At 43.5% G+C, this 16,925-nt stretch overlaps 1 protein-coding gene across 4 annotated transcripts in view; it reads right to left on the bottom strand.

Annotated features, from left to right (window-relative positions):
* Window positions 1-16,925, bottom strand: part of CPEB1 (cytoplasmic polyadenylation element binding protein 1) — a 90,338-nt gene that overhangs the window by 21,167 nt on the left and 52,246 nt on the right. For 3 of the 4 annotated variants that reach the window (XM_068275639.1, XM_068275637.1, XM_068275638.1), the window contains 5 exons: window positions 15,957-16,171; window positions 14,661-14,910; window positions 10,001-10,114; window positions 8,133-8,237; window positions 4,634-4,770 (listed from right to left, as the gene is read on the bottom strand). In XM_068275639.1, the coding sequence (XP_068131740.1) occupies window positions 4,634-4,770; window positions 8,133-8,237; window positions 10,001-10,114; window positions 14,661-14,910; window positions 15,957-16,171 (821 nt within the window). The remainder of the gene's footprint in view (window positions 1-4,633; window positions 4,771-8,132; window positions 8,238-10,000; window positions 10,115-14,660; window positions 14,911-15,956; window positions 16,172-16,925) is intronic. The other variant, XM_068275640.1, reaches the window with a different exon arrangement.

Raw genomic sequence — 16,925 nt, 5'->3', positions numbered from 1 at the left:
TCTAAATTAGGCAGCAATATGTAATGACTATATTCATCCAGGCTATTCCTACATTTAATCCAAGCAATCTCCATTCTCACAGAAGCCCTATGCTTTATAGTCATCTGTCAAGGAAAAACTGCCTGTTCCAGATCTGTGATAAAGCAGATAACATGGACTACCTGTAACTGTTTAACCACTTCACCACTGAGGGGTTTTACCCCCTGACCACCAGAGCAATTTTCACCTTTCAGCGCTCCTTCCATTCTTTCGTCTATAACTTTATCATTACTTATCGCAATGAAATGAACTATATCTTGTTTTTTCCGCCACCAATTAGGCTTTCTTTAGATGGGACATTATGCCAAGAATTATTTTTTTCTAAATGTGTTTTAATGGGAAAATAGGAAAAATGTGGGGAAAAAAAAAATTATTTTTCAGTTTTCGGCCATTATAGTTTTTAAATAATGCATGCTACTGTAATTAAAACCCATGAAATTTATGTGCCCTTTTGTCCCGGTTATAAAACCGTTTAAATTATGTCCCTATCACAATGTTTGGCGCCAATATTTCATTTGGAAATAAAGGTGCATTTTTTTCAGTTTTGCGTCCATCCCTAATTACAAGCCCATAGTTTATAAAGTAACAGTGTTATACCCTCTTGACTTAAATATTTAAAAAGTTCAGTCCCTAAGGTAACTAATTATGTATTTTTTTTAATTGTAAATTTTTGAATTTTTTTTTAATTACAAAAAAAAAAAAAATGGGGAGTGTGGGAGGTAATGAGTTAATTTTTTGTGTAAAAGTCATTTATTTGTATGTGCAAAATGTGTAGGGTGTAGTTTACTATTTGGCCACAAGATGGCCACAGTAACTTTTTGCTTTATTGCCACCTCCAAGCCTCCTTCCGGAAGCTTGGAGGAAGAATAAGGAGGCTGGACACGTGAGTTTCTTCTCACAATGATCGCGCTGCCCATAGGAGAGCAGCGGGTCATTGTGGGGCTTAGATCAACGAACGGGAATGGATTTTCCCGTTCATTGATCTCCGGGCGAGCGGGCGGCGGCGGCGTGTTTACTAGCGGCGGGCGGCGTGTTTACGAGCGGGAGCGCGGGCAGCGTCGGGAACGCGGAAAGTACGTGTTTCTCCGTCCCTGGTTGTCAAAGGATGGAAAAAGGGGCGGAGAAATACGTACGCGCGGGGGTAAAGTGGTTAACATCCCCTCAACACTCAGATTTACCTTCATACCCATGTACAAGGTTACCTCATGCCTTTCAACTATTTCCTCCTAGAGAGCTAGGTTTCTGAAGTGAACCTAGACCAAACTGATCTGATCTTTCCACCCCTCCTGGATTTCCACCTCAAACACATTACCATTCACCCTGCCTCTCAGGCCCGTTGCCTGGGCGTCACCCTGGACTCTGCTCTGTCCATCCCTCACATCCAAATCACCAGATCCTGCAATTTCCACCACTGCAATATTTCCAAGATCTTACTGACCCAGACACTACCAAGCTGCTCGTCCATGGCCTTATCTTCCACCTCGATTCCTGCAACTCCCTTGTCTGGCCTTCCCCTGAACCCTTCAGTTAATGCAGCTGCCAGAATTCCATTCTCACCACTCCACATCCCCTCTAAATCCCCAGCACTGCCCATCAGATTCAGTACAAAATTTGTACTAGAGGAGTGAGGAGCAGTGGAGCGAGCCGAACACTGGGAGCTGCACGTGGAGGAGAGGAAGATCAGAGACACAGCCAGATCCAGCCAGCAGCTGTACATGGAAGGAGATCGGAGACAGATAACAGCTACATAGCCTGCAAGATGTACATGGAGGTGGGAGCCGGAGCCAGACTGAGGACACTCAGCCAGAGAGGGAAGGGGTGATATATTCTAGCTTCATATTTTTGCCATTTGATCTATATTCTTTACTATTCTGTCTCCCATCTCTGTGCCCACCCTCTCTCCCTGTGACTTCTCTCCTTGCATCCTGCGCTGTGCTCACCTTCCTACCTTCCATGCGTACCCCCCCCCCGTGCCCACCTTCCATGCGTGCCCCTGCACCCACCTTCCATGCCTCCCCCTGCGCCCACCTTTCATGCCTCCCCCTGCGCCCACCTTTCATGCCTCCCCCCCTGCGCCCACCTTTCATGCGTGCCCCTGTGCCCACCTTCCATGCCTCCCCCTGTGCCCACCTTCCATGCGTCCCCCTGTGCCCACCTTCCATGCGTCCCCCTGTGCCCACCTTCCATGCTTCCCCCTGTGCCCACCTTCCATGCTTCCCCGTGCCCACCTTCCATGCTTCCCCGTGCCCACCTTCCATGCTTCCCCGTGCCCACCTTCCATGCTTCCCCGTGCCCACCTTCCTTGCGTTCCCCTGTACCCACCTTCCTTGCCCTTGCGCCCACCATCCATGCGTCCCCCTGTGCCCACCTTCCTTGCGTCCCCCTGTGCCCACCTTCCTTGCGTCCCCCCCTCCTGTGCCCACCTTCCATGCGTCCCCCCTGTGCCCACCTTCCATGCATCCCCCTGTGCCCACCTTCCATGCATCCCCCTGTGCCCACCTTCCATGCATCCCCCTGTGCCCACCTTCCATGCATCCCCCGTGCCCACCTTCCATGCGTGCCCCCGTGCCCACCTTTGCCTCACCCTACCCGCATCCCCTCTGTGCATCCCTCTAATGTCCTACCATATTATTCATTTATATAACACTGACATGATCTTCTGCAGCACAATACAGAGTACATAGTCATGCCACGGACTGTCCTCAGAGGAGTTCACAAGCTAATGCTACAATTTTTTATAAATTTTTATTCAGCACTGACATCTTCTGCAGCGCTGTATAGAGTACATAGTCTTGTCACTAACTCCCTCAGAGGAGCTCACAATCTAATCCTACCATAGTCCTACTATTGTCTATGCATGTAACAGAATTGCTGGCCAGAGCCAATTTAGGGGGAAGTTAATTAACTTATCTGTATGTTTTTGGGGTGTGGGAGAAAACACAAGTGCCCAGAGGAAACCCACGCAGACACCGGGGGGGCATACAAACTCCATGCAAAGGTCGACTTGGCTGGGATTCAAATCAGGGACCCAGCGCTGCAAGGCGAGAGTGCTAACCACTAGGCCACCATGCTGTTCTACCATAGTGATAGCCCAATGTGCTACCACTAGGCCACCATGCTGTTCTACCATAGTGATAGCCCAATGTGCTACCATTTATTATTTATTTATGCAGCACTGACATCTTCTGCAGCACTTTACAGAGTACATAGTCATGTCACTGACTGTCCTCAGAGCTGCTCACCATCTAATTTTACCATAGTCATAGTCTTATGTCCTACCATATTATTATGTATTTATACAGCACAGACCTCTCCTGCAGCATTTTACAGAGTACATAGTTATGTCACTGACTGTCCTCAGAGGAGCTCACACTCTAACCCCTACCATAGTCATAGTCTTATGTCCTACCATATTATTATTATGTATTATGTATTTATATACCACAGACCTCTTCTGCAGCACATTACAGAGTACATAGTCATGTCACAGACTGTCCTCAGAGGAGCTCACAATCTAACCCTACCATAGTCATAGTCTAATGTCCTATCATATTATGTATTTATATAGCACTGACATCTTCTGCAGCACTTTACAGAGTACATAGCCATGTCCCTGACTCTCCTCAGAGGAGCTCACACTAATCAATATCATATGTATGGTAACTAGGACATTACTTTATATTGGAGGGGGACTCTATGCAAAGTTTTGCTGGGCAGCAGTGTCTCTGAATTACAATGCTGCTATGTACATTTGGCCCTGTCCACGATACATTATGACCACGCTCACCTTCTGGTGCAAGGTCACTCTTTTGTTTCACCACAATTATGGGATATGTGGGCCCCAGGTTGAAATTTCTCTGGTGGGCTCCCAGGGTCCCAGTCCGACCGTGAATCTGAGACGCTGATGTTGCTGACGTCATTGGCCTGCCCCCTGCCATCTCCTGAATGCGACTCAATCAAGCTCAGCCTCTCAATGTGAGGGCGCAGGTGCCATACTAGTAAGTATAGGAGACAGGCAGCAGCCGGCAGTTATTTGATGTGTTTAGAACCAAGGATAATGAATATATATATATATATATATATATATATATATATATATATATATAAATTGGTGCTTCACAGACTAAGGTCCTTTTTCCATGAGCAGCTGAAGGCGGTGAATTCCCCCACCTGCTAGCTGCACCTGTTCATCTTCCGGGCACTTTCTAGTATTGTTGCTCTTACCGTACTCGTAGCTACTCAGGATCAAAATTTAAATTAGACAGATGTGACCATGGGAAGGGGGGGGGGGGGTGAGGGAGGGGGCCCAAATCTGATACTTTGCTTAGGGCCCCATTTGGCCTTAATCCGGCTCTGCCTGGCCTATAAATCTGCCCTACCTACATCTTGCCGCTTGTTACAGGTATACAACAGGATAAAAATCCGACATCATTTATACAGATTTGTTCCACTTCTCTTTATTAAACTGTGCAGCCAACATATTAAACCTGTTGAAGCAGTATCAATAGCAGCATCCTTTGCTTTTCCTGCTCGTAGGCAAGCACAAGTATCTCAAAACATGTTGGAAATGAAAAGCATTTTAAATGATGGTTACCTCCTTGCAGCGCATTCTGCGGCTTGACATTTTGAAGTAGTGTTCACTCAGTCCATCCTGATTAAGCAAATCCTGTGTGCAGGCTTGTAGAAGAGCTCGGACAGACTTCTCAGACTCAAAAACCAGATAAACATAGCCTAAAATATAATGTAAAGGATATTTTACAATATTACTATGAAATAGTCACCTCTAGCATAGGACCATTGATCTAAAGCCTAGTACACATTTAGTGAACAAACTAAGGAAAACTATAGTAACTGGATGTGGGGCCCCCTGGAGATATATGGACCTGCTTTCCCCTTCTGCAGGATAGTGTAGCGGAGCAGTTTAATATTTACCTTCTCCAGCGATGCAGCAGGTCAGCCACACGCTCTATGCTCCATAGCTGGCTCCCAGAGAAAGTCATGTGATCGGGAGCTGGAGGTATACAAGCATAGAGCATGCCGCTGCCAGGCAGAAGAGATCAAACTCAGCACTAAAGTAAAATGTTACTGTTCCACTGAGCTACTCTACAATGTGGGAACAGGTGCTTTACCAGACGCATGGCAGTTTGGATCCAAGGAGGGGGCCCCATGCCAATTTCACTAGGGAATCCTGTGGGCTTGTTGCTGTGTCCCAGCTTAGACAATGTTTCAACCATGAAACCACTGTCACCAATGTGCTGCTTTGGATGGAAAATCAATGTGCCACCACCCTTACTGCTTATAAATTGTTATATTTCTGTTGTACTTGTCTCATACAGCCATGTCTTGTAATTCCAATGTACAATTATGGAAGATGCGGCTGTATAAATCCACACAAATAATGCTTTAAAGTGGATCCGAGATGAAAAACTAACTATAACAAGTAACTTGTCTATATATCTTATCTAAAGTTTAGATAGTTTACACAGCAAATCTAGCTGCAAACAGCTTTAATAGAATAAGAATATTTCTTCCTGTGATACAATGACAGCAGCCATGTTTGTAAACATTACACAGAGGCAATCTTATCTGCATCTTGAGCAAAAAACCTAACCCCCCCCCCCCTCCTCCCCTCTGCCTCTGAAATCTCTGGCTAGTAATACCTCCCCCTCTTGTAAGACTGAGCTCCCATGAGCCCTTGCTACTGTCTGAAAGTGCCTTGGCTCTCTGAAAACCTGTGGGCGTGGCTTATTTAGTTTATAGGGAATTAGAGCATTACAACAAAAACAAGTATTTGGCTTGAGGAATGCCCTATAAACAATAGGAAAGGAACACAATTATGCAATGAGTAAAAGTTCATCTCGGATCCACTTTAAGCTTCTCTTTTCTCATACTGACTATCAGTTTATCAAAATTTGATTTGTTTGGCTTGTAGACTGTACATAACCCCTAAGCATCTTACAAGTACCCAATGAGCAGGACGTGCATTTTAAAAATGGTGATTTTGCAGCACAGAAAGCTGATTTTTTTTTATACAATCAGATTTTTGATTCAGATTAAAAAAATACTGCATGCTGCTACGATTCAATTATCAAAAATCTTAAAAAAATTGTAATCGCATGTAGTGTGCAAGAGGCTTAAATCTTTCACCAGCAACAATATAAAAATGAAAAATGAAATACAAGAATTTGTGGACATTTCCAACAGGCTTTATTATTAAACCAGAGCAAATTATGGAAACCTTTATTTCTAAAAGAAAAATCTTACTTTTGATAGCTTTCTATACTAATTAGGACAAAAGCTTCTCAAAATGGTCATATCTACCATTACAAAAGCACAGCAAGTGATGGTCCATCAGTACTTGTACAATGTACAAAGAGAGATTGACTGGCACCAGATGAGCTCCGCAGACTGCAGCGCAGTAGGGGGTAGCAGGTTACTTATGATGTGCCTCCGGATCAGTAAGACAATCATCCAAGCGCAAAAATAGCAAAAAGTATCCGGGCACCAACCACAGCAATGATGCTTAAGTGAACCTTTAATTCTTCCCCACACAATTTGACATACAAAGTGGTTATGGCCTGACAGCCGTTTCGCAGGACATGCTTCCTCAAACGGCTGTCAGGCCATAACCACTTTGTATGTCAAATTGTGTGGGGAAGAATTAAAGGTTCACTTAAAGAGACACTGAAGCGAAAAAATATATATGATATAATGAATTGGTTGTGTACTATGAATAATTACTAGAAGATTAGCAGCAAAGAAAATATTCTCATATTTTTATTTTCAGGTATATAGTGTTTTTTCTAACATTGCATCACTCTATAATATGTGCAGATTACACAACACAGCATTCAAAATGAGTCTTTCAGAGCAGTCTGAAGTAATGAACTCTCCTCTAGCAGAGGAAAAGTAAACAGTTCAATTACAGTTGAGATAATAGTCAGATAACAGCCCTCTCCACGACTAAAGCTGGCCATACACCGGCCCGATTTGCGCCAGTGTAGACAGCAGATTCGATCACTGGGATCGAATCTGCTGCCAATCGTTCACGCTACACGGCGAATTTCGATCCACTTCGTCCGATCCCGTCGATCGCACCGTGCGGAAAATAACCGTCGATCGCCCGCGGGTAAAGAGCGCATCGCTAGCGGCGTTCGAGTGCCCGACGACCGACGCAATAGAGCCCGCATACATTACCTGCTCCGCCGGCGCGACTCCAGTCTCCAGTCCCGGTCACCACTGCTCTGTCTGCGCTCCGGTCTCCAGGTCCGGCATGCCTCACTTCTAGCCCGGCAGGAAGTTTAAACAGTAGAGCGCCCTCTACTGTTTAAACTTCCTGCCGGGCTAGAAGAAGTGAGGCATGCCGGACCTGGAGACCAGAGCGCAGACAGAGCAGCGGTGACCGGGGGACTGGAGTCGCGCCGCGGAGCAGGTAATGTATGCGGGAGGGCGGGGGCAGCAGCAGCACCACCACAACAGATTGTGAACGGTTTCAGGCTGAAATCGGTTCACAATCTGTTTGCTGTAAAGGTAGCCATACGATCCCTCTCTGATCAGATTCGATCAGAGAGGGATCTATCTGTTGGTCGAATCTGATGGCAAATCGACCAGTGTATGGCCACCTTTAGTTAGTCGGAGAGCTTAATAGCTTTTTTGCATAGAGGTAACTGGAGTTTCTCAACTCTTCCTGTACTGGAAACAATAAGACTGATGTATCTGATCTTAATGTTTTTTTTTCTTAGCTGTACTACACATACAAATAATATTTTTTTTTCGCTTCAGTGTCTTTAAGCATCATTGCTGTGGTTGGTGCCCGGATACTTTTTGCTACTTTTGCGCTTCCATCAGTACTTGTATAGATACTAAAGCACATCCAGGTTATGGACCTGCAACACAAGTATTATGTTTAATATTCAAATTCTGAGCTCCATAGGTATGCTTTTGAATGGTTTAATACGGAAAGCCATTTGTACATAATTAGTCCCATCACCATTTAATAGTTCCATCACCATGTTTAACAAGCTCCACAGGATACCACTTGTGCAACACCATAAAGTGCTCAAATATAAAAACTCCTACCCCTTTGGCATTACCTTTAGGCATATTACCTTTAGGAGGACAACGTGGATGCTTTCCATCCTTACCAGGCCATTCAACATTCAGAGCACCAAACACACGGAAAGTATTTATCAGTCCAGCTGTAGGGAGAATAAAAAAAAAAAAAATATAACAAGTGTTACAGCTTGAAACAGTATAACAATTTACATTCAGATGTAGAGCTGTTCAATGAGATGCAAGTTCACCTAAAATTCAAATTGTATACAGCTTGAAATTGGATAAATAGACCAATCAGGATAACAGAATTTCAAGCCACATGAATTCAGAGTTGGGACAAGGTCCTCCAGCAACCAAGGCTGAGACACCAAAGTGCGCCCCTCCATCCCTCCCACCCCAATCAAACTAATTGCTACTAGACTACAATATTAAGAGGTGCCCCAGGGTCCCCAACACCTTAATTTCTAGTTATCTGGCTTGCAGTCACTGCCATGTATCCCCTTTTATTTCTCGGCTTCTAACACAATAGGGTAATGATAGCTGAATGAGTTATGCACCCCCACCTACACTGCACCCCGAGTTGGAGCCTCTTGCCTCGGCCCTGTATGATTTACAAGAAATTTGAGTTTCAGGCAAACTTCTTTGCATCTCTGACCATCTCTATTTCAATATTGCAAGCAGGAAAAACCCACGCCTTTTCCATTTGAAGTTTTAGGGCATATTTCCACTGCATTGTTTTCTGAAATAGTGGTGCAGCATTTCCACAAGTGCGATGCGATTTTACACAAAAGCATCGCAAGCTGCAGTTTGACTGTTTGCATAATATTCAAGGTGGTGGGAAGATTGTGAACTGCATACAAAATGCAGTGCTACTTTAGTTCCCCATTTTAATGTAATCTTGTCAATCCAATCAAAACATGCAGTGGCAAATTATAACAAAAAGGCAAGCTAAAATTAGCAAAAACTGATTTTATTGCAGTAAGCTTGCGATTGATAGTGGAAACTGAACACAAATTTTTTCCCCCCTACTCAAAATTTACACTATGAACAGAATTTTCTAGACAGAATTTTACTCCAATACAGAAGTCAGCAAACGTGGTAAAGATAACAGCTTTGACAAGGTCCCCGGCTTAACCTCCCTGGCATTCAATTTCTCCAGGATTTTTGCCAGGCATAGGTGATTTCCCTTTCCCCTGATCCTTTGCATGCAGCGAGTATTACTTACCATACCTCTGTCCAGTGGCAATCGCACATCCACCTCCGCTGTACAGCTCAGTCTTTAAACAGAACCAGGATGCGGCTTGATGACATCAAGTCGTGTTCCGGTGCTGTGGACAGTAGATAAAGCTGTACGTGGTGAAGCAGAGTGTTATTGCCGCTGGACTGAGGTTTACTCACTGTGCCCCTTTTTGCACAGTGCCAGGGATCTCAGAGGGAAGGGTTCACAGCAGGGAGGATGGGATGGAGGTAGTGTTGCTGCAGGTGGGCAGGGAGTCGTGGGGAGGGGGTGGTCAAAACACTGCAGGGAAGCTGCTGCAACTCCTGGGTCTGCATGTGGGATTCCCAAGGATGGCTGTATAGATATTTCCACACCGTGGGTAGCACCGATCGCTACCTGATGTGCAGAGAGGCATCCACTGATGAAAAGGGAATCCCATATAAGAAAAAAAGCAACGCAGTTTTAAATTTCCCTTGTGGCATGGATGAGCCCGACTTGTCCTTACTGCAACTTTAGAGGTTGCAGTCAGTGAAATGCTGGGACTAGATTACCAGGATAAATCTAACAGCACCAGAGCTTATACCTATACACCAGTTCAGCAATTGATTCTTCTAAACCTATCCTAGTATGTTTTTCAACTCCCAAAAGACTCAATCTACCACTTTTCATACAATTATGTAAACTTACTTTCAGTGATGTCCCAGGGAACACCACCAAGAAACACCTTGCAGGAATACACTGGATTCTTGTAGTTGCGAGGGGGCAGCTGACCACTCCACGTGCAAGTTGCTTCATTTACAGCTAATAATGTAAACAAAGTTAAAGCACTCAAACATTACACTTACCACAAATGCACATCAAACTTTTCAACTCACTACATAATCCTACCCCTTAAGGCTAAAGCATAATGGGTTTTTCAAATACAGTACAGTTTTACGGAGGACTAAGGGCTCCCTGCATGTGATTCTTAGGCCTCTTGCACACTGCAAGCGATTCAGATTCAGCTTTTTAATCAGTTTTTACATCCGATTCAGATTCTGATTTGCAGTTTGTTCCCTGCACACTGCAAATCGGAATCAGATGTAAAAACAGATTAAAAAGCGGAATCGGAATCTGAATCGTGTGCAGTGTGCAAGAGGCCTTAATCAGTTTTTATATCCGATTCAGATTTTTAATCATTGCTGCATTTGTCAATTTTTCTGTTGATTGCATTCAGGGAAAATCGGAATGGCAAAACAGAAATCGCAAGACGATTTGCAGTGTGCAAGGAGCTTAATATAGGTTTTTTTGCCGCAGCTTTCAGAATTTAGGCCAAATATCAGGTTTTAATTTGATCCAAACTGCATACTGCATATTTGCATCTGTGCACTTCCTCTGTAATTTAGAGACACCAAAAGAAAAAAAACTATATCAAACATTAGTAATTTTACAAAAATTATAAAGCACTGACATTACACAACACAAGATAGGGTAGATAACATGAAATATTTAGGGGATTACAGTATTAAACAATGGTATACAAAAGTGCAAAAACAGTGTGCAAACTGCAGTGTAGGAATAGACAAATAGATTCCATATTGTGGCACATGTGGCTTACAATCTAATGGGGAGGAGTAACTACACAAGGTGGAATTAAAAGTGTGTTGGTTGTCAAATGCATTTTAGCATTTTTCCCCTGTAGCCGTCACAGTAGCTAGTAAGAATGACAGTTTGGACTAGCCCAGCTCCACATGGAGGATTTTTAGCATTTTCTTCATTCTTTTTCAGAAGCACTCCCTTGAAAAGCACCAAACTTACTGTAACAGTGTTTCTTGCCAGCATATTGGACACAGGAGTGGTGTTTTGCCTCCTCCTGTGAAACACTAAACATAAAAGGCTCCTCTCCTTCCCCTACTTCAGTTCATATAAAAAGAAACCAAAGCATGAAATGAATCTACACAATACATTTCCAGAAAAGTGTGCAAGAAAGGGAAGTGTTCTAGGCGGTGTCCCATATGTTGCCAATAGCACAGATACCTATAATTCTAACATGTGCTTCTCCAGCCATCATATGGGACAATCGTAGATTCAATACTCAAGCTCGCCTAAGGAGGGACTACAGCTCGTTTTGCAGCCATCCAAGGAGGAATTTCCTGGCTGCTGGATACTCCTGCCAGGGGATTATCCAGCTGGACAAGGAGTGTGACTATATATTCCAGAAAAGTTACTAGAGTTGGAGACAGTGCTAACTTTGGATAATAAACCGACCAAATTACCTGTGGCAATAGCTTTAAGGCCACATGCCTTTGCGCACGCACTACTGTTATTCCTCTGTGCATAAATTAGGTTGTCCTAAGTAGGGAAGGATTGCGACTCGCTGCAATTTTAGTAGAGGTGATAAAGTCACCAAGACCTTTGTAAAGATACAGGGTGCTTTAACAATGCCGAATGGCAGGGCACAGAACTGGTAATGTTGGGTCTTCATGCATGATTCCACTGCAAATCTTAGGAATTTCTGATGTTCCTGAAATATTGGACTAAGCCAATTTAAGGTCTATGGATTCAGTGTTTTTTCCTTGGAGACTAAACCAAGTAAATTCTCTCCATTCTGAAATGCACACATTTCAGATATTGATTGAGCAACTTCAGCATCTCTTGACTTCTCCGTATCTCTAGGTAACTGGTTTATAAATATTTGGGTGGGAGGCCAAGACGAAAGTTTTAGGAGAACCCTCATACATAATGTTCCGCAAAAACCACTGTTCCTGTGGACCGCAATTGCCCACTTTCACTTGCGTGCCCCCTGGGTCACGATGCTGCAGTGCACTGAGAGACTTGTCTCATAGCATGCAGGGAGGCGGGGAGCGGCAGGAGGCGCGGCCAGGGGCAGAGAGCAGCTCAGGAAACCCTGTAGGAATGCCCCTGGCAGGAAATGTAAACAGAATTCCTCTCCCCTCTGTTTACCTCTGCGATAGTGACATATGTCACTAAACTTGGTGGCTATAGCATGGTGGTGGGGGCAGTGAGCAGCAGTTGGGGACAGAGCAGTGTCATTAGGCAGAACACATGGCTCTGTGTCCCATCTGCCTGAAGATCCACCTCAGGTTCCCTTTAAAAAAGGAGATTGGAGGCTGCAGGCTATAGCCTTTTTTTTACCAGGAGTAGCATCCACCCGTTTCCTGCAATCGAAGTGGTTGAACAATCTAGTGGATTTTGTGAAAGTGGGATCACCATTAACTTATTCAAACTCTCCCCCAGGGGTTCCGAGATCAGTGGCTTTCTTGGCAGATGCAAACACGGAAATTTTACGCATACAGTATCTGCACAATGGCTTTCATTCAGTTAGGAGAGCCATCTGGTTGAAAACTTGGGAGGGAGATCTAACCTGCAAGCCTCTATCCTGTCCCTCACATCTTTTGGGGTACCAGTATCTTAAGTGTAGATTCAAATCTTTTGAATACTGAGGTGTCAAATTTGGACAACCCATGCATCATAAGATTGGGGGTGAGGTGGGTCAGAAGTGACAGTACAAAAGAGATTTCAAACTGCCCAATGTAATAGAATCCATTACACCTTTATATTGGATGATTCTGATGTAATCAAACAATCAGTATAACTGGTACAAAATCTTAGGGCATGCTAATGCTAACTTTGTATTGCCATTGAGGTTGCCTCTAACTTATGCCATGTAACTGGCCAACAATAAAGGTCTCACCCCTCTGGACTAAGTTTGGGCTCACCGAGTAGCTTTCCTGCCATTGCTTCCAGCAGCCTGCGATATGGATGGAGTCTGCACAAGGGACGCAAACCACACTTTCGAGCCTCCCGGGGCATGCCACCCCCTCCATGCAGAGACTAGCACAGCTGTGAGCCTTCACATTGATCAGCATACACATGGAGGTACTCTGGGCTCCTGGCCAAGCTCTGCCTTGGGTCCTTCTGCAGTGTCTAATTGAATATGCGAGGGAGAATACTCACTACCAGCATCTAAATTCCCGCGATATGGCAGCAGCCGCCTATGTCACACCCTCTGGCCACGCAATGGGACATGCCAGGAGTCACCTGTTACATGTGACTTCTTGTCTGACCCCACAGATGCTGAGAACTGTATACAATAAGGCTGGCTCACTGCATGTGGATCACATCAAGAAGCCCTTCTACCTCATCCATAAAATGCAGCCAAGTGTTCAGATGCTTCCTTCCACATAAGCACAAGGGTAGAGGTGACAGGGAATCACTCTGTGGGCTTGTTATTCAAAAACTCCAATAGGGAAAATGTAAACATGGGAGCCTTGTCCTATAGGCAGTTTCTGCAGTAGAACCATAAAATGAGCTGAGTATGGTGTCCCATAGGATTTACAAAGGTGCTGGAAAGCCATTCTCCTGTAAACACCATTCTGGCAGTTGGTGTGCCACTGACATCCAGGGAATGAGTTTGAGAAATTACTGAGAATCCCAATGAGATGGATCAATTTTTATCAACAGCTTTGACCACCAATTGCATCTGCCAGAAATCTACAACACAATGAGCTGCATTGATTGTAATTCTGATCTACTTGCTGCAACACAGGATAGATGAAAAATGGTCAGTCGATTGGATGCAGCAGTAGATCAATGGCCCATAGTGCACACAAACAGAGCAATGTTGCAGTTTGACAGTTTTTCAATAGATTCATTGCGAAATCTATATAAAGTCTATGCGCGGTGTTGATTCTATCCCTCAGATCAATCTTTGACCTAAATCTGATCAGTTTGCCACAATGGGTGCAAATCTGTGTGTATGAGCACCTTTAGTCCAAGATCTTTCACACTGACTACAGTGACAACATAGGAAAGGAAATTCATGCATTTTACTCTGGGATATGAGTACAGCTAATACACTTTACATCTTAGATTTTTTGTGATAGTTCTGATGCAGAGTGTGTACGCAGCGTTATAGCAGTTACATTGCTAATATATCACACCTTTGCCACTCATGTTAAAAGGCATCAGTATTGCTATAAAGGTCTTGGGACATGTTATTTTGGGTATTCAGTTCTAGCTGTCTAGCCATCACAATCTGGCCCTTGTCAAAAGTTGCAGATCCTTACACTGCCCAGTTCCCCTGCCTATAAGTACTGACTACTCACTTTCTGTACAACATATCCAAACTAACAGGATAATTCAGCCTCTAACTTTGTGGATTGCTGGTGTACACTAATTTTTCCAAAACATGCTTCAGCAAAAAAAAAAAAAAAAAAAAAAAAGTCTAGTGCACAGGTACATTTAGAGCAAGCTGAAACTTTTGGTCCTCACCATGAACTCCCATATACTCTTACAGCAGTCTGGACAGCTGCTCTTTTAATAGCACATGAACATGTATGCTTACCTGCAGCTTGTCTGTGCAGCCGTGCTTCTCTTTCAATGCTGAATGGATCTTCTGCAGGTTCTAAAACGTCCCAGGTTTGCCAGACAGAAGCACCTGGCCATCTCTTTGGCATTCCCATAGGGGAAGCTGTTGCTGCCAAAGCAGCATGGTCTGGATCAAACCTTGAGCCAATACCCATCTTCAAGGGGTCTCTGGAAACCCCTCCTCCCAGGTTCAGGAATGGCAGAGGTGGAGAAATCCGCAGACTAGACTGTAGTGAACAATAAGCAGTGTTGAAGTGACAATTGTAGTTCTTTCCTTCTCAACATATTACTGCCATTGCATGGGTTAAATTTGTAAGTTACTGTACAGTAGGTATGGAAAATGCTATGCTAATACTAATCTTTATAGAACTACACACTATTGATATAGCTTTGTTTATAAATTAAGGTTTGGGTACTATACAGGTACATTTATACATCTTACTCCTTTAACATGTTACTGTAATTACAGTAAGTCATGATCCACCTATATCTGTGTACTGTTCCTGTATGCACGTGAAAGGTGAGTTTAATTGCTGTAAATATGGCAAGTTATTCTATTTTGCTCAGTCTTGAAGCCTTGATCCATCTTAAGGTGGCCACACACACCATACAATTTTTTAAATATCTGTTCAATTTAAGTATTGCAATCAATTTTTCTGACAGATTGTAACATTTTTAAAATTATAACCAATGTACCACACTCCTATGTTCAATTTTTCCCCACTTATGATAAAAATGATTGGAAACAAAATTGCTTGGATGTATATATTAATAAATTGACCAACACCATACAACCTTTAGAGAAACAAAAAAAATCTGGCATTCCGGCTAGATAAAAATTTTTTTTTTGAAAAAAATGGGAAATCCGATCGGATTTTAGTCAAATGAAACAAAAGCTTTCGATTTTTTTCAGGAGATCCGATAGTTTTTATCGAATTGCTGTAAAATCGGATCATTTTATTGTATCGTGTGGCCACCTTTAGCCATGTCACCTGTGTATTAGTGCTCTTTCTGCTAAGAAGCCTGCTAACCCTCTTGTGTTATAATGAAACCACTATACACACACATTCATGGCTTTTACTTTGTTTCTCTGCAAAAACCTAACCTGTATACTATTGTATAAAGTTCCTGTGAGTGCACACTAAGCTAATCACTGATTTTATGAAACGCAAGGTCCTGCTGCATTCTCAATTTAAAGCAGAAAACAAGTCAACTAATCTATTGATAAAAATGCAATTTCACAGCTACTAAATCTACAACTGTATTGACTTACAATAAGGTCTGACAGGTGATCTGACCCAGAGCTGAATCCACTAGTATCAGAATCAGAGGGGCTGCTAGAGCGAGAGTCTAAAATTGAGCGGCTATCCAATCGGGATCCACGCAGCAGAGGGGACGGGTACTTTTCTACCAAATCTGAGCCAATGGGGTCAAGTGGCAGGAAGCCAAGAGATGGTTTTCCCACAGGGTTGCCAAGCAGGTTGAAAACTGAAGAGGGAAAAAAACAATATCACAAAATTTTACCTCAATCAGTAAAAAACCACCAAAAACTGCCAAATTACACATGTTAAGAGGTTACAAATTAATACTGCCTGTTTTATCAGAAAATTTAGCAGCTGAGTCATGCTAATCAAACTAACAACTCCTTGGTTAGGATTACTAGAAGATTGCTCTAAGATACTCACAATTTGCCAGTACAGTGTCAGTGGAAAGAACTGCTATATTAGAAGTATCAGTGGCAGCTCAAATAGAAAGGAACTGCTGCATGTTATACAGCATGCCAGCGATAGTATTGGTAGTTTTAAAGGCTCTACCAACCTGAAGATTATATGTGCTACATGGGACTTCGTGGGTACTGAGTTACCACCTCACCACTGAGAAAGTTACAAATCTTGTGTCTAGTTAGATGCCGTTCAGGTACTGATCTTTCCCTAGCCCCAGAATCTGCATACTTTACACTTGTCAGTATAACACTTTCATAGCGTTCATCTATCAGACTCATGGCATGCAAGCGCTGTAACCATTGTGCGCTCAGTAGGCCACCCTGAAGCAATAGTCTTGTCCAGCCAGGGTTCAAACCCTGTTTTCCCCAAGTCATTGGTGTTGGCCTGTACACTATTAAGCTGCCCTGTCACCTGAAATGTTGGTACCTGAAGTCATTCAGCATCTACATACCTTTAGGCTACATTCAGTGGTGAGTTGTTGCACAACTGCCACATCGTAACAGCTTGCCACACTGCAA

The sequence above is a fragment of the Hyperolius riggenbachi genome, chromosome 3 (genome assembly GCF_040937935.1).
Source record: "Hyperolius riggenbachi isolate aHypRig1 chromosome 3, aHypRig1.pri, whole genome shotgun sequence".
Classification (NCBI taxonomy): domain Eukaryota; kingdom Metazoa; phylum Chordata; class Amphibia; order Anura; family Hyperoliidae; genus Hyperolius; species Hyperolius riggenbachi.
This window is presented reverse-complemented; position numbering and strand designations above follow the sequence as displayed.